At 38.7% G+C, this 25,565-nt stretch overlaps 2 protein-coding genes across 4 annotated transcripts in view; one reads left to right on the forward strand and one right to left on the reverse strand.

The window, feature by feature from the left end:
- Nucleotides 1-24,078, forward strand: part of AGK (acylglycerol kinase) — a 56,895-nt gene extending 32,817 nt beyond the window's left edge. Inside the window, exons 9-16 of one of the 2 annotated variants that reach the window (XM_081330763.1) lie at nucleotides 150-229; nucleotides 1,593-1,650; nucleotides 5,919-6,066; nucleotides 6,472-6,569; nucleotides 8,849-8,919; nucleotides 12,635-12,719; nucleotides 13,690-13,843; nucleotides 21,957-24,078. In XM_081330763.1, coding sequence (XP_081186889.1) covers nucleotides 150-229; nucleotides 1,593-1,650; nucleotides 5,919-6,066; nucleotides 6,472-6,569; nucleotides 8,849-8,919; nucleotides 12,635-12,719; nucleotides 13,690-13,824 — 675 coding nt within the window. In that variant the 3' untranslated portion in view covers nucleotides 13,825-13,843; nucleotides 21,957-24,078. The remainder of the gene's footprint in view (nucleotides 1-149; nucleotides 230-1,592; nucleotides 1,651-5,918; nucleotides 6,067-6,471; nucleotides 6,570-8,848; nucleotides 8,920-12,634; nucleotides 12,720-13,689; nucleotides 13,844-21,956) is intronic. The other variant, XM_081330762.1, reaches the window with a different exon arrangement.
- DENND11 (DENN domain containing 11) overlaps nucleotides 17,773-25,565 on the reverse strand; it is a gene marked incomplete at its 5' end in the record, with an annotated part of 30,952 nt that continues 23,159 nt past the window's right edge. The window contains 4 exons of one of the 2 annotated variants that reach the window (XR_014026843.1): nucleotides 17,773-19,764; nucleotides 20,061-22,164; nucleotides 24,162-24,230; nucleotides 24,620-24,770. Coding sequence is in view for 1 of the 2 variants with exons in the window: in XM_081330761.1 (XP_081186887.1) it covers nucleotides 21,969-22,164; nucleotides 24,162-24,230; nucleotides 24,620-24,770 (416 nt within the window). Of the gene's footprint in view, nucleotides 22,165-24,161; nucleotides 24,231-24,619; nucleotides 24,771-25,565 lie in introns of both variants that reach the window. The other variant, XM_081330761.1, reaches the window with a different exon arrangement.

Genomic DNA, 25,565 nt, shown 5'->3' on the forward strand with positions numbered 1-25,565 from the left:
TAACATAGAATGGTCAGTATTTTTATTTGCATAAAAGCCATACATATTTATTCTGTTGATGCTAGTATCACTAGATTAATGTAATGTAAAGGTCTGGCTGCCTCTGTATAAAACAAGATTTCTCTTTTTGTGTTTTCCTTTATGGAAAGGGGAACAAAGAACAGCCAGTATTTGCTGTAAACGGCCTACGGTGGGGGTCTTACAGAGATGCTGGAGCAAAAGTCAGCAAGTAAGTAAATATTTGCCTGGAGCCTGTATTTGTGTCTATCTTTTCTCCTGTGTGTTACTTCCATTGAGACATTGTTCCAAATTTATTCTTTCCAATCTATTCTAGCCTAAGTAGCTGAAAGATTTCTATCACCTCTGGTTCCCATTCCGTAAGTTTCTTGGCCATAGCTCTGCAGCTCTGATTATTGATTCCTTCTTCTCAAGGCACTGCTCTTCCCTCTCTTGAGAAATAGTTTGAGTGATAGCATTTTACTAAGAGCCTGCCTAAATTCATAGAAAGCTACCTGACATGGACTGCGTGAAATGGATTTGTGGTTTCTGCTATGTATCTGTAATCACAAAATCATCTGGTATCCACTGGTATCATCCATGGTCATCTGGAGAATTATCTACTTTTGAAGCAGACAGGATTGATAATGATATATAGTCACCCATACAATATAGTATAGTGTTATAAGTGAGAGGCTATAGGTGTCACATGGAAACTCATACAGAGTTCTACATGTATGTACTGGTTATCTAAATGGATATCTCTTTCCCAGGACTGAGATGTACAGTTCTCTACTGTTTTCCTCCTAAGGGCTCCTCTGAAGAAATAGGTACTTCTTTTCTAGTGAGCTATCTTGTGTTTAGCCTGTGATAACTTTTGATTTCCGGTAGATGTGGAAAGAGGCACAATAAGCTGCTTTTAGAATTGATGTGAGGACATTGCATATTTGTATGCAGGGTGATTAAGTGAATCTTCTGAGAGAGACATATTCAAACTGTTGTTTTTTGTTTTTGTTCTATTTTAATATACTTTTTTTCCCCTGAACTTCTCTTAACTCTTACACTTTTTAGAAGCTGATTAAAGTTTTAAGATATGAACACACCTTGTATGGCTTCTGCAGCCGGAAGTTACCATCTCAGTACCCTTGTTTAGTAAGAAGTAAAGGCAGGATGGAAAGCCTCATTCTGTACAACTAGTATAGAAATAGCAATATGTCAGTGATTCTCAACATTGGCGACTTTAAGATCTGTGAACTTCAACTCCCAGAATCCCCCAGCCAGCAGAGCTGACTGGGGAATTCTGGGAGTTAAAGGTTGAGAAATACTGCAATATGCAATTAAGTACTGTAGTTCAGCGGACTAGGCTGGGTATGACATGTTTAGACTGCTATATTCAGATGACCTCTAGACAAGCCAGATTTTACTAAGCCACATCTGCATTAGCCTGAAGCCAGAACCAATTGCACTATTCTTTTTTTATTGTCTCATTATTGTGTACAAGTGTAACAAATGTTTTTAAAATAAAAAATGTGTTAAAAATGCTAATTGCTTTCTTTAGATCTCAGTTTCACGTTTTTTGTTTTGTTATGTTCCAGATATTGGTATCTTGGGCCTCTGAAAATCCAGGCAGCCCATTTTTTTAACACATTAAAGGTAAAGGGACTCTAGTATCAATCACCCATTTTTATTGTTGTTGTTGTTGTTATTAATATTGCTGTGTTTCCCCGAAAGTAAGATATTTTTTTTTATTTTGGGGGGTGGGCCTAATATAAGCCCTATCCCCAAAATAAGCTCTAGTTTTGGGGTGAGGCACATGCCTAAAACTCAAGCTGCGTTGGTGGGGGGTGGTGGAGCTGCTTCACGCACCCCACACCCGCTTACTGTTGCAGCCAGGCCTCACATGAATCGACACCTGCCTCGCCTCACCGGCCCACTTCTTTTGCGGCGCCCCCCCGGCCTGCATTTCACCATCAGAGGCTACGGCTTCTCAACTACAGAGGCCTTTCCAGAAGGCCTCTGATGGTGAAATGCAAGGCGGAACTCCATTCTCAGCTGCAGAGGCATTTCCTTCGACCGCAGAAGAAGTGGGCCAGCTGGACGGGGCTGTTGGTGCCGGTGCCGCAAGGTGAGACCATGGAAAAGACACTCCCCCCCCCCCGGGAAAAATAAAACCTGGTGCCTCTTTTGGAGGCAAAAATAAATAAATAAATAAGACCATGTCTTATTTTTGGGGAAACGGGGTGTTGTTGTTGTTATTATTATTGGAAACTAAAAAAGAGTCATTTTATGTGCATCTAATCTTCTGTCAGCTAAACAATAACAACGATGGATAACAGGACATTTGTTCCTTCTCCCCTTCCCTCCCCTCCCCTCCTCCCTCCAGCCCTTAGAAGCTATTTAACACAAACTCTGTGATTCAGGAAAGAGTTACAGGTATTAGTACTAGTAACCCACCCATAGCCTGACTCATCATTGCTGAATGTGGTAGTGATGGTATGCAACAGATAACTGCACTATGGAACTTCCAGCTTCAGCTTCCATAGTGCAGTTATCTGTTGTATAAAGAAGTACTTCCTTGTCCTGAATCTTCTCATATGTAAATTCAGTTCTAGTATTGCATCCAGGTCAATGTTATAACGTATATTTGGCTGCATACACCACCCACAGTCCCCTTTGTGAAGGAGTTGTGTGTTTTCCAAATTTGATGGAGGGAGGGAAGAATAAGGTTCCAGATTCAGTCTCAGTATCTCCTTTGAGAAGGATTTTGTTTTTGCTGATAATTGATAACAGGTCTGAGATTTCGTTATCCTTGTTAGATGGCAGCTTCTTGCATTTGTGCATGCCGTACGATCCTACTTGGATTGTTTGTGACTGTATAATTTTAGGTACCTTAAACAGATCTAAAAATTGCTACTCAAGATGGAACTGATAGGAAGTCATTTGATGTATATTTTGCCAAGCAGGTAGTGGCAGAAGCAACGACCTTTTATAAAACAAAATCATGGAATGCAACTAAAAAAAAAATACTGCTGCACTATGAGTAAAATCAGCAAAGAGAAATCAGCAAAGGGATGCTGTGATGCAGTGAAAGCCATTAAAATCCACTGTACTCTGCTGTCTTCCTCTAGTGCGGTGCCTCTCTTGAGGCATTTGTAATGCTAATAATCCACCCTATTCAGTTGATGCCTATAAATAGAGCGTAGAGGACTGTTGATAATCTGCCTCTTACAGCCAGCCAGTCTCAAATTGAGCACAAGGGTTAATTGCTGTAATTTTAAAGTTCTCAAATATTGAAGGATTATAATGTAAAGGAGACACATATTTTCTGTCAATGCTCTTCTACTGATTTCTTAACAAATAAAACATTCCATATTTTTGAAATGCTGCAACTTGAGTGATAGGCATGATTCAAAGACCTGATGGAGATCATCTATCCCCAATTGGTACTCGCTTCGTTCACTGCCCCTTCTCATCTTGAACAACAATATCTGCAATTACTAGCCATAGTAGTTTGGAATGATGAACAGGGAGCAGAAGGTGGAAAAGGTTTGGTTAGATTACGATGGTTTAGGATTAATATTTAACAGTTGTGGTGAAGGCTGTGGTGGACACAAAATGTCACATATAATTGTAAGGTAAAGGTAAAGGTAAAGTTTCCCCCGCACATGCGTGCTAGTCGTTTCCGACTCTAGGGGCCGGTGCTCATCTCCGTTTCAAAGCCGCTTGTCCGAGGACATCTCCGTGGTCATGTGGCCGGCATGACTAGACGCCAAAGGCGCACGGAACGCTGTTACCTTCCCACCGTAGTGGTCCCTATTTTTCTACTTGCATTTTTACGTGCTTTCGAACTGCTAGGTTGGCAGAAGCTGGGACGAGTAACAGGCGCTCACTCTGTTATGCGGCACTCGGGATTCGACCCGCCAAACTGCCGACCTTCTGATCGACAAGCTCAGCATCCTAACCCACTGAGCCACCGCATCCCACATATAATTGTAGGACTGGACAAATTGTAGGAATGGACAAAAATTTCCGTTCTGAATTTTTGGGGAAGGAAAGCCTATTCTACAATTTACATTATAGTAATTATGTATTCCCCATCTCCGAATAGCAGAATTGCTGATTGTTAACAATTCTGCCACTGAAATCTAGCTATTCTCCAAGGATCACAAATGTTACCTGCTTTGGTTTAAACCACAGAATCCACAGCTTGCTTGTAGCTATGACATGGAAAGAAATATATTACTCATATCCATCCTATTCAACAAGGGAAATAGAGAAGTTGACAAAATGTGGACTGGATTATGCTATCCTTAGCTAAATACAGAGCTAGACGTACAGTCCTATCCAATGGCTTTTTGTCAAGCTGGAGGGCGGCATGCTTACCCCAAGGCTCTTTTCTAGACCCAATGCTATTAATATACTTATACATTATTTGGATGAGAAATTAGAAAACATGATTATCAAATTTGCACATGAGACAAAGTTAAAGAGTTAGTTAGTACGTAGCAAGATTCATGAGGAACTTGACAAGGTAGAACATCAAGCAAAAACCAGCAAGGTGAATTTCAGCAGGGACAAATACAAAGCCCTAATTTGAATAGGAAAAATAAAATATATGTGCATAGGATAGAGGGGAGAAGCCACTGTTCTCTGTTCTTCTTTGATACACATAAAATATTGTGTCCAATTCTGGCTGTCTCATTTTAGATAGGATATTGGACTGGAGCATGATAAGGTGCTTGAAAGGGGAAAAAAATTAAGAGGAAAGCTTGGGAATATGTTTAGCTGGAAAAGAGAAGTTTGCAGGGAAATGTGATAGCTATTTTCAACAATCAGAAGAGCTTCCTGTAGGAGATGGAAAGGATTTGCTTAGAATAATTCCAGAAGAGGGGGCAAGAAACAGTGAGATTCAATTATGAGAAAGTAGATGTCAGTTGAATTTCAGGAAAATTTTCTAAATGGAAAGAGCTTTTTAATAATGAAAAAAGTGCTGGATTCTCCATCAGTGACGATGTTTAAGGGGAGACAGAATGGACATCTGTGAGGATGCTACAGTAGGGATAATCTCTAAGGGACTTTTCAGTGCTTACATTCCATAATTTTATGATCAGTATTAAAACGGGTGTAATCTTTAAATCCTTTCATTTATTGAAACAGGAGAGTAAATTAAGTTTCTGCATGCCACTATTTCTTATTCAGAAATTCTGAGATGAAAACATTGCTGCTTTTGGCCATGTATTTTTTACCTAGGTTCCATGGTTTTATCAGTACATGTGGTTTATTAAAAAGGTAGCCATAGCCACAGTCCATTTTACTGTTTGAACTCCTATGTAACTTTTGCTGTTTCATATCCTGCTTTCTCTGGCAGGGCGGGGGGATGATGCTGTGTTTAAAGACTGCATGTTCTTGCTCTTCCTTGTGAAACATGATAGGGCTTATGATTGACCTATGCCAGGGTTAGGCAACCTTGGCTCTTTTATGACTCCTGGACTTCAACCCCCAGAATTCCTGAGCCAGCCATGCTGAGGAGAAATGGAGAGGTTTCCAAGCTGAGCCATTCTGGGAGTCATAAAAGAGCCAAGGTTGCCTAGCCCTGACCTTCAGTGGGAAATGACCTAAATAATTCAGTTGCAAATAGCTGGCAAGGGCAGAAACAGAAAATGGGATGGTTAATGTTACCCTCCCTACCACTCCCCTCAGGACCTTATTCCCTAGATCAGAATGGAGAGTAGCCAGTGGAATAACTGAATGGGGAAAATAGCCTTTTTCCTATCCGTGATTTCCTATCTTGCTGTCTGTCACCGCTCTTTATCTGTTTTATGGCCACCAGTTTCTTCAGTCTGTTTCTGCGTTGGAATGCTCATACATTGTCATACTCTGTTAATACTGATGCTTTCCTTCCTTTTTTGCCAAACTCCAAGGAGTGGCCTCAGAAACATCTCGCTTCCCTTACCTATTTGGGCCCTATTCCAAGGCCACCGGAGGAGCCAGAGCCGAAGACATCTCGACCTCCTTTACACATTAGGCTTTACAAGAGGCTTGCGTATTATTGGACACCTGCTCCCAAAGGTACGGTAAGCAAAATATGCCCAGTGTGAAGTCCTGGCCCTGCTGGTTGGCATGGGAACCACAGTAGAGGGGGCTGCTAGATTGATAGCAGACTTCGCCTCCCCTCCTTGTTGTTTGCTTTCCCCCTATCCATTTTTTTTTGCTTATATTGAAACATTATTCTGTTGTGTTCCTTAATCATTGTTTATTTTATTGTGCTGTTATTTTACTACTGTTTTACCTGCATTTCATTTTTTCCCCTTTTTATTATTGTAAGCCACCCGGAGCAGCCCTATGGTGAGATAGGCGGCAAATAAATTTAACGTAAATAATAAATAAAATAGGGACAAAATGATGAAACAAACAAAATAAAGTGGTGCATTGTCTAACATTTCCCCTAATTTTCTTTTCTCTCTTGGACCTTAGAAATCCCAAAGGAGGAGACTCCAGAGTCCTGGCTTGAAATTCCACTGTCTGCTCTTGAATTCTCTGTCACTACTCAAAACAAGAATCTTGACCTGAAAGTAAGAAAATAGAAGTGCAATTCCCCTTAACAACTTTTCCCCAATTTGACCATTAGGTGCTATTCTGTGGTACGTTTCTTTACTATTGACAATCAATCCTTAAAGGCAGAAATTATCCATCACTTCAGAGTCTTTGTTGCCAATTTTAAACCTGGTTGCTGAATCTGTTGTCATTAGTTTGATTTTCTTTATGTTTACCCGAGATTGATTTTTTTCACTCAGACCTACTACTAGCGGAGCTTGGAGATCATTTGCATTTTCAGCTATCAAGTTGTGCATCAGCACAGTGCAGATTGTTGATGTTTCTTTCTCCAGCCTTCAAACCACATTCATCTTCTTCCTATCCAGCTTCCCTTTATTTATATTCTGTATATGGATTGAGTAAAAAGGGCAAGAGTATACAGTCTTATTCCATTCATTTGTAGATATGAAAACATTCTATTTTGTCATGTTCCATCTGGACTGTGTCTTCCTGACCTGTGTATAGTTTTCATAGAAGGCCAATAAGATTTTCTGGGATTCCCATTTTTCTAAATGCATTTCACAGTTTGACATGACTGACACAATCAAAAGTCTTTCTATAATCAGTGAAGCACATACCAACTTCTTTTTGGCAGTCTTTGGCTTTTTCAGTTATTCAGCTTTCATCAGCAGTAGTATCTTATGTTCTTGGTCTTTTCTAAAGCCAACTTGAATATCTGGCGTCACTCTTTCCATGTAGGGCTCTAACCTCTGTTTGGTGATCCCAAGTATTATTTTGTTAGAAATTAAGGCTATTGTACAACAGTTTGCATACTCTGATATGTCATCTTTCTTTGATAAAGCAAGAGCAAGAGCACTTAGACTTATATACCACTTCATGGTGCTTTACAGCACCTTCTAAGCGGTTTACAGAGTCAGTGTGTTGCCCCCAACAATCTGGGTCCTCATTTTACCAACCGCAGAAGGATGGAAGGCTAAGTCAGCCTTGAGTCGGTCAGGATTGAACTCCTGGCAGTGAGCTGATTTAGCCTACGATACTGCATTCTAATCACTGCATCACCACGGCTCTATATGGTATATAGAGTGTTATCTTCCAATCTGTTGATTACTGTCTCTTTCTCCAGATTTGCTGGCAGTTTGGTTATACCATTACAGATTCATCTGTTGCTCGCCATATTTCTATAAATATTGCATCAATAACTGTCGCCTTCTGATTTGGTAATATAAGTGTTTGTCTAATTTCATCTTCTAGTATTATTATTATTATTATTATTATTATTATTATTATTATTATTATTATTATTATTATTATTATTATTAATTCAATTTCTATACCGCCCTTCTCCCGAAGGACTCAGGGCGGTTAACGGGGCATATATAAATAACAATACAAAAGTTAAAAAGAAATTAAACAAATGCCCGATTAAAATACAATAACAATAAAAACAGTAAAAAACCCATTAAAAAACCCTAATGTTCCCCATCAGGCCAGACCAGCTAGTTCAAATAAGTGGGTCTTCAGCCCGCGCCGGAAGGAGCGAAGGTCTGATGCCATCCGGAGCTCAACCGGCAGTTGGTTCCAAAGTGCCGGGGCACCCACAGAGAAGGCCCTCCCCCTGGGGGCCACCAGTCGACAATCCCTGACCGGAGGCACCCTGAGGAGGCCCTCTCTGTGGGCACGCACAGGGCGGAGGGGAGTTGACGTAATAGGGACTATCTTCTAAGATATCTTGAATTTTGACTTTTCTACTATATATGGTAGAATTTCAGCACACTCTTTCCATCTTTGTTTGATCTCCTCTGAATGAGTTCCCATCTGTCTGGTGGCGTTCTTGGCATACCAATTCAAGGTTGGAACCTTGTCCTGAATTCTGAGATTGTTTAGAAGAGTTTCCTTGTTTTTCAGTGTTTTCATTTTTGATGTCTTTATAGATGTTACTGTAATACTGCTTCTAGGCTCTTCTAATATCTTTCTGAATTTTTTTGTTGTTCATTTCTTTGTCTTCATGGCTTTGCCTTTCTTCAAATTCAATGGTTTGTTCAGATTTGCTTTTTTATTTCTTGATTTTAGGCAGTCCCTTTTTACTTTTATCCTTAATAGTTTATTTAAGTTCCTTCTACAGTTTCTGCTGCGTTTAGTAGCTGACTTTGTCTGTTTAATGCATATATGGGTAAATGTTAGACTATCTTCTCATAGGAAAAAGCAAATATTTTCAGAGATATGTATCTGTCTAAAATATTTACGGGATGCTGAGTTATTAGTACTAACATCTGTCTTTTGGAAATACTTGTTTCAGCGTGAAGAAGACTTCATGAATATCTGTATTGAACCAGATACAATCAGTAGGGGAGACTATGTAAAAAGAGGGTGAGTATTACAGAACCTGTCCTTATGTACCTTATCATAGCCATAAAAAGAGGATGAATAATAGAGAACCTGTCCATATATACTTTATCATAGCCATAAATTTCATTTATTTATTTGCTCTGTGAATATTAATAATTTAATCAAGGAGTGATTAAAACTAAAGAAAAGATTCTGGGATTTTCTATCATGCCAAAAAATTCATTACAGGAACAGATTTTTTTATTATTTGTTAGACTTATAGCACATCTTCCCCAGAAGCTCTAGGTTTCACTCCTTTTAGGTGGGCAAGGTCAAGGAACTGACATGGCACGGATTCCAAAATGTTCTTATCACAGGGTAGAATAACAGAATCACGCAAGCTCCTCCTTAACAATTCTCCAGTTCCTTATTTGCAAGGCCAGAGCTGCATTGGTGTACATAGTAGCAATAGCACATAGACTTCTATACGGCTACATAATGCTTTCCAGCCCTCTCTAAGTGGTTTACAGAGTCAGCCTAGTGCCCGCAGCAGTCTGGGTCCTCATTTTACCAAGGTCGGAAGAATGGAAGGCTGAGTCAACCTTGAGCCAATGAGGATTGAACTCCTGGGAATGAGCTGAATTAGCCTGTAATACTGCATTCTAACCACTGCACCACTATGGCTCTTAATAGTATTTGCACCTTCATTTTTATCCCTAGAATATGTGAAGTAGATTGGGCTGAGGGAGATTGGTCAAAAGTAGATAGTGAATTTTCATAGCTGATGGTCACTGAAACCCCAGTCCTACTTCTTCAACCTGGTATTTTCCAGATCTGTTGAAGCATAATGCTCATCTTGCTCTCAGTACCAAGCTTTCTGAGAGCAACAGACCTTGTAATCCAATATATCTGAAAGGCAACAGATCGGGATAGCCTGAAGTTAAACAACTGGTGACAACAGTGCAGTATTTCCCACCTGTTTGGAAACATAACTTTCATTACTTGGTTCCATTTCCAACTTGAAATGCAACACAAGGCTCTCTTGGAAGGCAAAGAGCAAAAATAGAGATATACTTAGCAAAACTTAGAAATAGTGGGGTTTTAATAATATCCATCAGGATACCTTAAATATTGTGTTCCTGTCTAATGATAAATAGTTGTAATTATCAAGTAACTTTGAGAGTGATGGAGAGGTTAAGGTGTAGTAGTTAAGGTGTTAGCATGGAAACCAGGAGACTGTAAGCTCTGGGCCTGCCTTAGGCATGAAAACTGACTGGATGACTTTAAGCCGGTCGCTCTCTTACAGCCCATCCTATTTCACAAAGTGGTTATTGTGGGGAAAAACAGAAGGCAGAAGTGTTGAGATATGTTTGCTGCCTTTAGATGAATATACACACACATAGGATAGATGATGACGATGGTGATGATGATGAAGAAGAAGTAAGGATAGTGGGATGTCAGTTCAGGATATCCTTCATCTAAACCATCCTGCAAATGTAATAAATCTAGCATTTTGCATAGGAATCCAGGTACTTAAATCATACAATATCATAAGCAAATTCTTTGACGACTTCATAACGGGCATGGGAGTATAGAGTAGCGGGAGAATGCTGTCTGCATTTCAGACAGTTGTTTAAAAACTGACCATTTCTAGCCCAGATTCAAAATACTATACAGGTAGTCCTTGACTTATAACTGTTCATTTACTGACCATTTGAAATTACAACAGCACTGAAAAAAGTGACTTATAACTATTTTTCAGATTTGTGGCCATTGCGGCATCCCCATGGTCACGTGATCAAAAGTCAGATGCTTGGCAATTGATTAGTAACGGTTGCAGAGTCCCGAGGTCATGTGATCAGTTTTTGCGACCTTCTGACAAGTGAAGTCAAAGCCAGATTCATTAATCACCGTGTGACTAACTTAACAGCTGCAGTGATTTACTTAATAGCTGTGGCAGGAAAGGTCAAACCCAGAGGCAAATTTCACTTACCAACTGTCTCACTTAGCAGCAGAAATTTTGGGCTCAATTGTGGTTGTAAGTCAGGAACTACCTGTAGTTAAAAGGAGAGGCAGGGCAAGTACAATAAAATAATAGTGAGGAAATACTATAATTTAAAAATTGTCAGCTCTTCCTGGTTCTTACAGAAATAGGGTCCAAATATGGGACTCATGGAAGTGGGCATCCTTGCCTTGTCTTCAGTTCCAAGAATGCTGCTCCCATCAAACTCCTTCTGAAGGGTCTTCTTTAGCAAGAACAATTTTGAAGTGTAAAGTCAAGTGAGTTTGTGAGAGTTTACCCTATGGGAGCCACTTTTTAAATCTGTTCATGTAGCCTTGATGGTCTGAGTTGTACCACAGCTGGTTCACCAGCTGTCTGAGCAGGTAATGAGCTATGAATAGGAGCTGAATGGGTTGTTCACATATACAAGCAATTAAGGAAAGACAGAAGAAGGTCAAGCTAGAACCCAGTGCCAACTAAATAACATCATGAAAACATAGTGCTTAGCTAAACATTTTATATAAGAAGCTATTCTATTTTATTTTTGTATGTGTTCCTGCACTAGTGTAAAACGGTATCTTTGAATACAAATCACATGGTAAATTGTGGGCAAAATAAAGTGGAAGTCAATGTTTTGCCCTGATTATCTAGAACAGGGGTGTTCAAACTTGGCCCTTTTATGACTTGTGTGCCTGGCTGAGGAATTCTGGGAGTTGAAGTCCACAAGTCATAAAAGGGCCAAGTTTGAACACCCCTGATCTTGAATCTTCTCATTAAAAAATATTCAGCAAAAGAGCAAGAAGATAGGCACAATTCTGAAATGTACATACAACTAAAAAAGCTGAAAGCTGTTTCACATAGATATTTTTCATGCAGATAACAATACACACGTCTAGCAATATCTTTGTTAACATATAAAAGCAATTGCTGATGCCTTTAACCAGGCAACTGTATTGGCTTCTAAATCTGGAAATTTTCTGTGATAGCATTCAGTGGCATAGCTCAGATGATGATTTAAAGTTTCATGAATTACAATTTTATGTAACCATGAGGAATCATTAGAATTAAGATATACAAAACTTCTACAAACCCCTAATTAGAAATAACTAGCATACTTTCCTGTCATGTATATTTTCTTTCTAACCTTTTAAAGCTAGAACTTTCTGATTATGTTCAGTTAGGACATTTGCATGAGGAAAAGAAGTTTTGACCCCAGCTTTTTCATTTTAAGGGATAGATGAACCCTGCATATGAACTACGTTTTAGCTCATTTAAAGGACACAACTCTTTAAATGCTAAACCCATCCAAAATACATTGGGCTGAAACTTCAGTGTAAGTCTGCATGCAGATACCCCAAGGCTCATGCACCAAGTGTAGCAATTCCCAGGACTAATTTATTGACAGGAAAAGAATGACTACAAAAAAATATCAAGAGTTAGTAGTATTTATAGCTAAAGTACTGTTCTTGGATCGCACAGATTAGGTTCAAACCTTACAGGCACAAATGTCCTTATAAGCATTTTGTCTCTTAGGAATGTGTGAACACAGTGGTCACAAACCTTTGAAAGAATGGCTCATGTAAAAAGGTTACAGTTTTATAGTGTAATGTAAAATGGTTAACTTCATCTGATAATATAAGGGCTGCTATTATTTACTATTTGCTTCTGAAGTTTTTTCCAGCTACTGAATTCCCTGTTACTTTAAATCATAGGCATAAATATTTTCCTGTGTTCCTCTTATCTTGTTTTGCACAGAAGCCAAAAGATGAAGGACCCCCACCTGTGTCCTGAAGGAAGTCAATGTCTTCAGGCTAGCAAGTGCATTTTGCAGCTTCCAGAGGTGAGAAATCAAATATTAAGAAAATCATAAGAAAAGTGGTGGCTTTTCTTTTTTGTGTAAAGAGATGGAATAGAGACATGAGTTTTGCTTAAGTAAGCTTTGAAGCAGATTCTCATGTCTCTCTGAAACAATCTGATTGACCAGCATTCATATCCTTGCCATTGGTAACTACCATTTTCATGTGTGCATAATGTAATGATGGTGGACTACCTCCAATTTGATCCTCTTACCATGATCTCTATTTGCAAGATGGTGAGGTTAGTTTAGAAGGACAATTGTATTAGCAAGAATTTTCCATTAGGTTGTATGTAGGCCCAAAGATGTGTACTCAGATATAGCTACCGCAATAGCACTTAAACTTACATACTGTTTCATAGTGCCTTACTACCCTTTACAGAGTAAGCATATTGTCCCCAACAATCTGGGCCCTCATTTTACTGACTCAGAAGGATGGAATGCTGAGCCAACCTTGGGCTGGTAAGGATCGAACTGCTTGAAGTTGGCAGAATTAGCCTGTAATTCTGCATTCTAACCACTGTGCCACCACATCACAGATATATTGAACATTATTATCCTTGCATAAAATATTTTTTGTCTCATTGGCTAGGTCCCTTATCACACAAAGTCCTAATGAAAAGTATTGGGTTTTGGTGTAGATTGTCACGTAAATCCAGCCAAATTTTGGCTTATTCAACACACTGCGATTTAAGAAAAAAAAATTACGTACAGTGAAACGTGAACCCAGATACCTATTAGCTGGAAAACCTAACAAAATGCTTAGTTCCATGGCAATACAACTGAGCTGTAATTTGGGACATTACAACATTTGGGACGTGAATGTCAGATCTGCACTGCAGGCCCTGGTGCCGCTGGATTCTAAGGAAAACCACTGTCAAGAGGTAGCTTGAGGCAGTGTGTCTGCTTTGTTGTCCTGTTGTGTGAAAATCTCCTGACCACTTCATGTTTGCAGGATACAGAAGGCTCTTTAGCTATAGACAGTGAAGAATATGAAGCAATGACAGTGGAGGTGAAACTGTTGCCCAGGAAACTCAATTTCTTCTGTGATGCCAGAAAAAAAGAAGAAATGCTTCAAGGTATAGCATAATCAAAGCAGCTGATTCAAGGTATATTATAATTAAAGGGTTGAGTTGGATGACTGCCCAAACTGTTTAACGAACTGTGTCTGAAGACCACACATCTTTCCTTCAGTTATGGTGAAAGCCTTCTTTTTCAAACTATGTAAGAAATTGAGGAAGAGTGGAAACAGTTGGTTTTTCTTTTCATCTAGTTCCAGTTATTTCACAAAAAATGACTTCCCAACTACCTCTGTGGCAAGTGTTTTCCAGTTAAAACACTTTTGGTATAAACTTACAATTGTAACCTGCAAATGTACTTCAGGTCATTGAACATGTTCCTACTTTCCCTCATTTTGCTTCCTTTCCTATTTCAGTAATTGAGGTATGGGCACCCCATCAGTGTTATAGCTTATGTTTAGAAAAGTGATAAAAATTAAGTGATGTCTCAAGAGAAAAGTATCTAAAATGTAATCACTAATAACTGATCAGTGAATCATTAGACAAGCAGCTTGACTGGCAGCCTATCTTTGGTATTAAGCACATATTATTTTACTCTTACTCTCCAAAGGATGCAAAAAAGGATCAAATCTGGAATTTTTTGCACGCAAAAGACCCCAAATCTCTACTCCCATCAAGCTGATTTCTGACACTTAATATTTGACAAGGGACATTTCTTTTGGCACACAAGCCACCTGAGTTTGGAATAACAGTCTTCTGGAGTTTTGTTTGCAGTAAGAACAGAAGGAAGCAGTTTATTTCATATTTCGAGTGTCTTTACAGGCCACAGCTAGGTTTTTTGTTTTTTTAATACCTTGGGTCAGCCAGAGACTCTTGTGTTAATAAATAAAACTAGTAATTTTTCTGTTGCCACTGGGTGGAGCTAGTTCAGAGAATTATCTTCCTGTTTACCTGTTACGGGAGTTTATTTTCCACTTTTAATGGTTTGTTTTGAGGCGTTAGGTTGAAATGTGGTGTCGGCCATATGTTCTGTGTCTTTTATGCTCTTTATAGACAGATTGCCAAATAATGCACAGCATGTGTGCATCATAGTTACTTTGCTATTCAGTCTTCCAAGCTACCAAATACTAAATATGTTGCTTTATTCATCTGCTGAGCTTAAGTGAAACAATTACTAAATATTGCCTGTTTGATTGAGAGCTGGCATTGAAAAATTCATGCTTAATTATTGCTTTGTCTGCTATTTTTTAATTAAATATGAAAGCAATTGTCCTGTCCATATTTTTTTTCCTTCTAAGATAGTACACAATATGTTTGTAGATATCTATGAAAAAAGGTTGAAAGTGAGTTTACTTTGACTTTTCATTGCTCCTGAGGGCATAACACAGAAATACAGGTTTTATTCTACAGCATTAAAACACTGCGTGTCTGGACTGTATTGATGGGACTATTCCAGGTTCATTTGCTTTGAGTTTCACGTTGTTGCACAATTCTAGAAATCCATATGCTGTCCATAAAATAACTGTGAATATAACTGTTAATATTCATGGGATAGGACAATTATACTGTACCATCAGCAATTTAAAAGTTCTTAAAACAAAAGGGGCAAAGAGGGAGACCAAATATTGAGTTATGAAATTTCACATGACCTATCAAACTGTTTTAAATAATCACCCAGCACAAATGATACCTGTGTTAAAAGTGAGTTTTAATACAGTAAAAAAGACCATTATATATGTACACAAGTCCTTCTGGGGTTCTACGTTAGCAATGAAATCCACAAAGGTAATGCTTTCTCTCTTACTGAAAGAAGCCACTGGTATAAAGAAAAGTGCTTAGTCACAAGTTAATGAGAAGATGCTAGCTGCCCGTCGTCATATTCACACTTAACATGTTTTCAAAACTTAAGTTTATACACTAGAGTTAATTAAAAACAGGTGGGGAATACCGTATTACAGTTATTATGCCACGAGTTATATATGTTCTCTCATAGAAGCAGGAGGGATCCTCTCCCCAATACTCCCAAAGCTATTTTTCTTTTTTAAGAAAAAAAATTGGATAGTGCCTAAACCAAATCTTAATTTACACAGCTAATGGTGGAAATATATTGGAACCTTCTTAGCCCAAAGGTTGCATGATGAAAACAGTGGCCAGAGATATGTCATTGCTCTTTTGTTGTTTAAGCCTTGCAGACTTAAGGCACCCACTTAATTCCTTAAATCACCCCCAATAAGGAGGGGGGGAAGGTTAGCATTTTTAAGGGGTGTATCAGAAAGATCTGCAAGGTTAAGGCACCCATTTCCCTACCCCCTTAAAACAACCTAATCACTATGGCAACAAAAAAAACACCTTTAGGTCTTCCGAGTTGTTAGCAAAATAATGTTGGAAGATCCAACTGGCATTTCTTTAAGCATCCTAACTCTACTAGGAAAAGGGCAGGCAACTCTTATTTTCTGTCTTGTATCACCAACAGTATCTTCTGAGTCGTGCAGAAATCCACTCAGTTAGCAATTAGCAGTTTTACTTCCACTGGGCTAGATCCACTTTTGAGAGAGAAGCAGCAAACTTCTTTTAAAAAGATAGGTAGAAGCCATTGCAACCTTATATTATATAGTTTCCTAAGCAATCCATAATTCTCTGGCTGAAACTGATTCCCTTTGTCATTTAGATCAAGGATGCAAACATACATCATCCAAATGTCACTGTTTGTTCCACATAGTGAATATGACCTTATAAATAAATCCACCAATTATTTTTTCATAGCTAGCCATGAGTCACTCTAGCAAAGTACAGCTTTGTTCGCCTTTGATCTCCATGGGTGAAATGAGCCAAGCTTTTACGATCCCTGAAAGTCATGTCAAGCAACATACAGTCTTGTTTTAAGGATGAGTCAATAAATTCACTTGCTAATTTTGACAAATAATCTGTGTGTGAGAACTGCCCAGTGCTAGGAAATACACTTATAAGAATACACATATGGATTATGTAAAATTGGTACTTGGGAGTGATTATGACCCAAATGTTTGCTTTTCAAAGTGGCTCAGTGCCCCAGAGTGCTAGAACCTTCTGCTATTAAATGAAAGACTCAAAAAATTGAACTTGATATCATAGGCAAGAAAGTGCATATTGTACACTCTGTATTAAATAGTAATTTCTACCTAAGCTATCTAATCTGTATTTAAGCAGAAATGCACCTTTAATTCTGTATAATAGAGGGAACATCAGCCATTCATTAGTTGTATCTGTGTATAAACAAATTCATTCTCTAAGGGCCTATGCTTACGTAGGCAAAACAGAACTATGCTTATATAGACAAATCAGTGTAGAATATGAAGCATCAAGTTGGTGTGGCAGATTTCCAGTGTTTGCAAAAGCATACAAACATTAAATCAGAGCAGCCCAATGCACAATGGGCACAAAACAGTGAGAAGGCTTCAGCTGACCCCATCCCCCAAGCTTTGTCCAAGGAAGGCTTTTCAAGTTAAGAGAATCTGAACCACATTAATCATCACCTGGCAACCTGCTCTCTTGAATTCTTTTCAATTATTGTATTCAAGATGAAAGCTGTGTTTCAAAGCTGCATTTGTTATATGGAGGCCAGTCTAGTTCAATTTACGGTGAATTAATTATGCAATGATATAATGCTGGAGGTGCAACCTGACCATGCTTTCCTAAATGTGGGCACAGGGACAATATTAAGATCCTAAATTGAAGAAACTGAATCGTCGTAGTCGGTTTGTGCATGTAGTACCTGGCAAAAATAATTGCAACACTTCCTGTAGATGCCACAAAAGTGCTCTTCCTGAACTCACAAAGAAGGCAGGGAAAAAGTGAAGACCAGCACAACTTCACACATCCAAGACCAGACTTTTCCTTATACCAAAACCAAGCAAGCTCATTTCCATAGTGTAATTCAAAAACTCATATGCAAATGTTGTATTGCTCTTCACAGGGCTAATACTGTACCAACTTATGGCTGAAAATTTTTATAAAGGGTATCTTTAACTAGTTTCCCTCCCTTGCAATAACCTGTATGGAAAGGCCTTAGGATGTAAAATCTTTGAGATGTGAGCCACAACCCAAAATCATCATCTGGTGAAAATCATCAGAAGGCCTTTAGTTGACTTTTTGTTTTCTTGTTTCTAGTTTTTTTTAAAGAATAGAATGGAAATGGGACGTTGAGGAGATCATCTCTTTTCTATCCTGACCCCCCCTCCCCACAAATACCCAAACAGCTTGAAGCATGGTGACAAAATTCAGACTAAAAATTCAATAGCAAAATTTCAGACTAGTTTTTTTTTAAAAAGTTTCAATAAAGAAACAAATAAATTATTTCACTGAAAATTGGCTATTCTACTATTGGACACTTATAACTGTCTTGGAGAGAAGGGAGACAACATGAAGGCCATCGGTTATAAGTTACCGTACTCGCTTCTACCTAAGGATCTATATAGAATTTAGAAGTGATTTTGAGCCCTCCAAATTACAGGATTGGACACCATGAGCAGAATTTCAATACTGTTTTAAAAAGTCAACCTGCAAGAACCTTGAAAGAGGTCTCAGCAGCAGATAGAGCTCCTGCATACTTTCATGCTTGCTCTCTTCTGTGTCTCAGAAGAGACTAGCTAAATTATGCAAATTAAATCAGGCAATAAATACTGTTTCTTGTACTTATTAATTTGGCAACCATTTAGTTGCATCAGAAATCTCTCATCTGTATTCAGAATGTCACTGCATATATTATGCTATAAGAAAATGAAGGGGAAAGGCATAACAGGGAAAATAAATATTGCCCATTAAGGGTCCCATACCTTCATAGTATTTTTTTCCATTTAATTAGCCATCCCCACCATTGAACATTCAGCCCAAAGCTCTGTTCAGTAAGCAGGCACCAGGTTAAAAAAAAAGCCACATATTTCCTCTATTTTTTTTTAATGACTCCACTCTTTAGCCACAACTTCAAAACTTTTCTGCTTTTCCATGATCTTGCCTTTGCCTTCATAGGAAGGAGGAAGCAGCAGAATGAAATGCTGTCTCTTTAAAAACTGGGGAAATTATCAAATATTTATATCCACTGGAACAGGAACCTGCTTGTGCTTTCAAAGCAGGGAAATAAAAACATACCCTGTAGGATGAGATGTTCTTCTGTGTCCCGTTTAACAGCTGGAGAAATAGATTATAAAGGTGCCCAGTAAGTAAGATGTAGCATATGACAGATGGTTATGACAATCACACCCAATTCTGTCTGTACATCTTGCCAACGTTTTGTTTTTTGCTAGCCCAGCTGCTCTAGCTTTACTAGCAGCAATCCATATCATTTAATGTTTAAATAGTGAAGCTTTTCCTAGCATGCCCATGAATGCATCCAGTTTTCATCTGAGTTTTTCTATCCATCAGGCTAATACCAACAGAACAGAGCCAGTTTCAATTGCTCTAATGTGTTCCATATCTGGAGATTTACAGCTATTCATTCCATGAGTTGATGGACAACACATTGTCTTAGGCTGTAATAAAGAAGCACTGGTGCAGCTCAGTCTCACAGCTTCTGTTCTCTTTACAGCAATATTTCTCAATCCTGGCAATTTATACATGTGTAGAAATTCTTCAGCCAACAGACCCATTTCTGAAAATCCTGATTTGCAGCATTCTCATTTTAGACCTCCCTATCTCCAAGCATTCCTGTGGCATATACTCTGGCAGCTTAGCAAAACAAGAAGCAAAGATACCGGTTTAAAAGTTTGTTCATGTACAAATCCCATACACAACAAAGGATATCAAGAGGTTCAATTTAACATCTAATTACAGAGAATCATTTGCTTAGTAAACAGCTTAATACCTTCTAATTCTTTCCTTTCATTCTATAAAATAAGTTATTTAAATCCATAAATAGGAAGACCCACTCCCTATAGACAAGACAAATATGAGGTAGGAAAAAGGGTTAAGATATTGAATGAAGATTTTCCTTCCATATTGAACAAGGTGATGATGTCCTGTAGATTCTTTAGTTGACTCTATTTATTTATTTATTTATTTATTTTAATTCCATTTATATCCCGCCCTTCTCCGAAGACTCAGGGCGGCTTACAAGCTTAGCAGTAGCCTTCATTCTATGTATATGCCTGCTTATTAGGGCTTTCGCCCCCCCAAGCGGCATTATTACAAAGTCAGCTTAATTGCCCCCAACAATCTGGGTCCTCATTTTACCTACCTCGGAAGGATGGAAGGCTGAGTCAACCTTGAGCCTGGTGGGATGCGAACCTGCACTAATTGCAGGCAGCTGGTGTTACTTAAGGAGGCATTAGCCCACTGCTCCATCCAACCTATTCTTAATATTCTTGCCTTTTAGGGTTTTTTTAAAGATTCTGACTATCACTCTCTAAAATAGGTTAGAACTATGTGGCAAAATATCAGAAGATGACTGTTCATTAAAAAAAAGCAAGAAAGCAATTTGTTAAAGATAGCTTGCATAAATCATAAAGTACTATTCAATCAAAGATAACAGCAAACGTAAACATCCAACTCTCCTTCCAAAGCAAAAAGGGACTCTACAATCAAAACCATCTATTTAAAAGAGCAATAAAGTTCAGTCTATGTAAGAAAAATCAGTTGCCACACTACAGTAACAGGCAACGAATTAAGTCTAACTGGAAGTTAGTAAAGATGTCAGTGCTAGCAGGACCAGACCAGCCACAAAGACTTATGTCCTTCACTTCCTCACTGATTTGGAAGGCCAACTTTATTAGAGCACTACAGCTTCTGCCACAAGAAGGAAAATAATGACAGTATCACAATATTCCTAATAGACAACAGCTGAAATGACTAAGCAAGGGAGAACAGGTGGAGAACCTGAGGCCAACAGGTGAGTATTCTAGCCTATTATTAAAGCTGCAAAGAGCTCAAGAACCACAATACTGGTATTCAGCCAGAAGCTGTAGAAACAGATTAGGCTCTCGGAAATTTATATGTGCACTTGATGATGGCTAGACCATGCTATCCATCATTAAGGGCATAAGGCACTAGAGCGATCATCACTCCTTGCTATTTTTCCTTATCTTTTTAGTATTATCCTATTATTACTCACAAATATAGGCTTGGGTCCTATGAAAAACCTAAACCTGTAGTGTAACAGAACAAAATTCCAGTGTATCAAAACCACCACTATGCCAAAAATAATACATATCAAATTATCCAGATGGCAGGGCAGGCTCATTGTAATTACAAGTATGAGAAATAAACAGTGCAGGTTAAGTACACGGTCTCAAATTCTTTAAACTGCTTTTTTTTGGGGGGGAGGCTGAGATATGAAGTTACTGTGACACAGCTGAGATAGTGCAAGACCTTTTTCTCAAAATATATTAAACAGTAATGAAGCTAGGATAAAAAAAGTAATTCTCCCAATTGTTTAGTAAAGAAATGTGAGAGATTTTTTAAAAAGTACATTACTTTTGAAGTAATGGGAGAAAAAGCTGTCCCCTGCCACTTGTCTTCCTTCTGCCAAGGCAAAAATTGAGCATAGACATTAATCCTAATTTAACTGAATCATGATAGGGAGAGCAGATGCATGCTTGTATATGTATAAAGTAAGGAATAGGAATTATGACACAGAAAAAAAACATCTTTAAGGATTTTTGGAATTGGAAGGTCTATCACTTACAGGATGTTAGGAAGGCTCTAGCAGCGTGAAAAATTCACATTGGTCCCCAGAGAATAAAGTGCTTTTTTCACATCCAACCATCTAAATTCCCAGCCATTAGATATGATTTCTTCTCTCAAAATAACTCTGTGCTGGATTGTTTAGAAGCAGGTGGGGTAGAAGATCATGAAGCAGACTATTCCTTTTACAGAACTTACAGAAAGAATGGTTGGCCAATCCAGGGATCTCCAATCTTGGCAATTTTAAGACTTGTGGACTTCAACTCCCAGAAGCTGGTTGAGGAATTCTGAGAGCTGAAGTCCACAAGTCTTAAAGTCGCCAAAGTTGGGGACCCCTGGGGTAGGGAAGAATAGTATCTTCTTTGAGATCCATTTGAAAACAATTATTAACTGGATAAAAATAAATAACACTTCCTGCAGAGTGCTCCCTTAAATAAAAGGCAATACTTCACAATATGAGTTTTGGCAAGTTCCACCAGTTCGTCCTGTAGTCTTTCAACAGTTGTTGCCATCCACTCATGTGTGAATTCTGCTTCTCTCACCCTTCCAGCACCCACCACTTCTAAGTACAACAAGGATTATCAATGACCAACATGACATCAATGCCATAAACTTCCAGGAGGTCCATGAGGAAGCTACGGTCGCCTTGAGGATCCAAACCCATTCCACGGGCATGGTCAGCTGTCAATGTCTTGTCCGGGCTGGCTGATATCTCCATCAATGTCTGAAATATCCGGTTGTTCTGCTCCATGAAGAACCTTAGAGATAATGTGAAATGAAGACATATGAAGATGTGTAAAGCCTAAAGACATTCTGCTCTCCAGGCCCATGACTGAATATTATTCATCTTCTGTTACCCCATAATTTGGAAAAATTCAATTGGCCAGTAGTTAAATTGGCAATGACTTAAAACTGACTACAAGCCATCTGTCCTCTATGGGAAATAGCCTCCGAAGAATATGCTGCTCAACAGGTTTCTACAAATACCTTCACTGAAATCCCATACCCCATTACAAGGGGCTTCTTCAAGAATTCTCATTTAGACAGTGGACACCCTATCTGAATCCATTAATTATTGTCTAGGTAGATCTTTCTTTGCTTCTCTGTAGGACTTTTGATGATAGCCTTCAATTATTTTTGCATATACAGCCTCCCATTATATCAAAGGTAGGGTTACCTACTGGCCATGGCCTTCATAATGTACATTCAGATGTGTTCTTTTGCTCTACACACTTTGTCCCACTTCACTCTTTAAAATGATTCTTTACAACATTAGCATGTTGCAAAGCAAAACACTAATTATTCCTACCATCATATGCATTTGCAGAAATGAGTCCTAAATAGGTTGCAAATAGTAGAGAACATTCTAAGTTAATGCATCTAATAATTGCTACTCAATATGACAGCTATTTTGTGAATGCACCCACCACAAAGCCTCAAAATTCAACCCAAAGGTGCTTTTTCACAAGGCAACTGGTCTTTCTTGATTTTCCTTGGAAGACATTTCATCCAAGAAGCTTCTTCAGCACTGACTGGATGGTGGGGAATGGAAGACTGATCATTTGCATTCTTTTAGAGAGTTGTTGAGGCCACCTGGAGGTTTATCTCTGTCATCAGGGTCACCTGAGTAGTACAAATGTGTGTGGTGCCTTCTTGGAACCGCTGAAAGGACTGTGTTGTAGACTGGAGATAGATGATGCCGTACCCTCCCCCCTCTGCTTAGAGAGGGCTGTTCAATTTTGACGTTTGACCCCTATTTTAAACCCAAATTCAAAACTACTCTTAATCTAGTATTGCCATTTACCATTCAGGTTAATATTATCTTGTCACTACTTTTCCAGGTTTTTGAAGTACAATGAAGAGATTGTCAACTTTTAACCATGTAGCCCTTGACTAGCTAACAAACACTCTCAAGTTTTCTCTCACCAACCTTCTTGATATTTATTTCCTTGCAGATGCTGAAAGTATAACATTTCAAACTCAGAGTGTTTTACTGCTTACATTTAGTTTCAATTTTCATAGCCCCATCAATAGCATAAATTATAGCCATTGCTACAACCTGATTACAGGAGATGGAGTATAACTTTGAGGGTTCAGACTTTCAGCTGACTGTAATAGATCTTTACTTTTGCAAGTCAAGAGCCTTGGTGGAGCAGTGGGCTAATGCCTCCTTAAGTAACACCAGCTGCCTGCAATTATTGCAGGTTCGCATCAGGTTGACTCAGCCTTCTATCCTTCCGAGGTAGGTAAAATGAGGACCCAGATTGTTGGGGGCAATAAGCTGACTTTGTAATAATGCTGCTTGGGGGGGGGGGCAAAAGCCCTAATAAGCAGGCATATACATAGAATGAAGGCTATTGCTAAGCACATTTGTGCTTAGATTGTAAGCTGCCCTGAGTCTTCGGAGAAGGGCGGGATATAAATGGGATTAAAATAAAATTAAAATTACTTTGATATGCTACTATGCTTCTCTGAATATGTGGCCTCATGAAATATGGATTCCCTAATAGCTAGTGAGACTTGCAAAAGTCCATGAAAAAACTACATTTTTCAGCAGTAGCTGCCCCAGATTGGGTAAGTATCAATGAAGATCCAACTGCAATTAGGTAATCAGGAGACTTACAGAGTATGAGAAAAGGAGAGCAAAGGAAATAAGCTCCAAATAATCACAAGAATGCTTGGAAACATCTCAAATAAATGTAGCTCATCACTAATTTCAAGCAGTACTGTGAAGAATCCCATCTCAACAACTTACAAGATGAATAGGTCCTCTTCACAAGAACTACAGTCACCATCTACTTCCTGGGAGTACATCAGCATCTGTCTGAATGAGGGAAACATATATACTCATCACATTGACTGATCCACAATTGGTGCCCTATAGCAATCCAAACAAAATATCCACAACCTGATCCAATACTTCCTGGACATGCTATCCATGGCATCATTACAACATCAAAGTGAATATCTGGTCAGAGGTTGCAGTCAAGGAAACCTAGGCTTAGACTTTTCTTAATCTCAGTTATTTTGTAGCATTTTAAATAAGAATTTTCATATTCAAACTTATTGAGTGAAGCCTTCCCTGTGATTCTGCATAAACATGCTGAAAAGAAATGAGCAAAACTCTTGAACAATTTAGAACTAAAGCAGAGGCTTTCATTCAAGCTCCCCATAAAACCTGGAGAGAAGGCCCTAACCAATTTCTGGTACTACCTCTGATCATTAAGTCTCTGATACTTCTCCTTGTCTGCACTGTTAATCTTCAGGAGTGGTTGCAGATGCTCGTGATGTGTCTTTACATTCTGGTTATCTACATAAACATCATAGAGATCCTGCTTCTCTTCAAAGATTTTTTCTGTTGTGCCTGGTGAAAAAAACACAAGAGAATGGGTTGGATCCAAATTAAGTTAAATGCGCTTGGGTTTTCCAACAAACTCAATGAGATGTCAACACTTAAATACAAACAGCCACGGTGAACATGGTCTGAAGTTTCATTGATGTTTATATTCAGCCTCCAAGGCTGTTGGAAACACCAATCGAGTGGGCAGGCTCAAATATTTAGTGTATTTTGCAAGGAGTTTTGCAAGTCCAAATGGCTGGCTGGGGAATTCTGGGAGCTGAAATCCACAAGTCTTAATGTTGCCACGGTGTGACACCCTTGCTATAAGTTTTTCAGAAACTTAATACATGTATTTTGATTATTTTGACCAAAGAACTAGACAAAATCAAACCATTAAAAAAGAGTGTCCTTGGCTCTGCAGAAATGGCTGATGACAGCCTACATCAGGGGTGTCAAACTGCCAGCCCATGGGCCGGACACGTCACAAGGATACCATGCCCACCCCTTTGCCGGCAATGGGGAAAAAACTCCGATACGTCGCGAGTTTGACATGTCTGGCCCACATGCTTGCGATAGTATACAGAGACTGTGATATACTAATTTTTAGATACTTCTTGCATGGAAGTGGTAGGATTTTTCAAAACACAGAACCAGATTTGCTACCTCTATCTGCCAAAATGAAAGGGTACATTCCTCAAATATCTTTAATATTCAGCTATGCTGAATGTATAAATGTTTCATGTAAAATTGTTGGAAGTCCAACTTCTAAAACAGCCAAACTGATCCCAGGTACCACAAATACAATAAGGAAGTAAATCT

This window comes from Vipera berus (genome assembly GCF_964194415.1).
Source record: "Vipera berus genome assembly, chromosome: 6".
In the NCBI taxonomy this organism is placed as follows: domain Eukaryota; kingdom Metazoa; phylum Chordata; class Lepidosauria; order Squamata; family Viperidae; genus Vipera; species Vipera berus.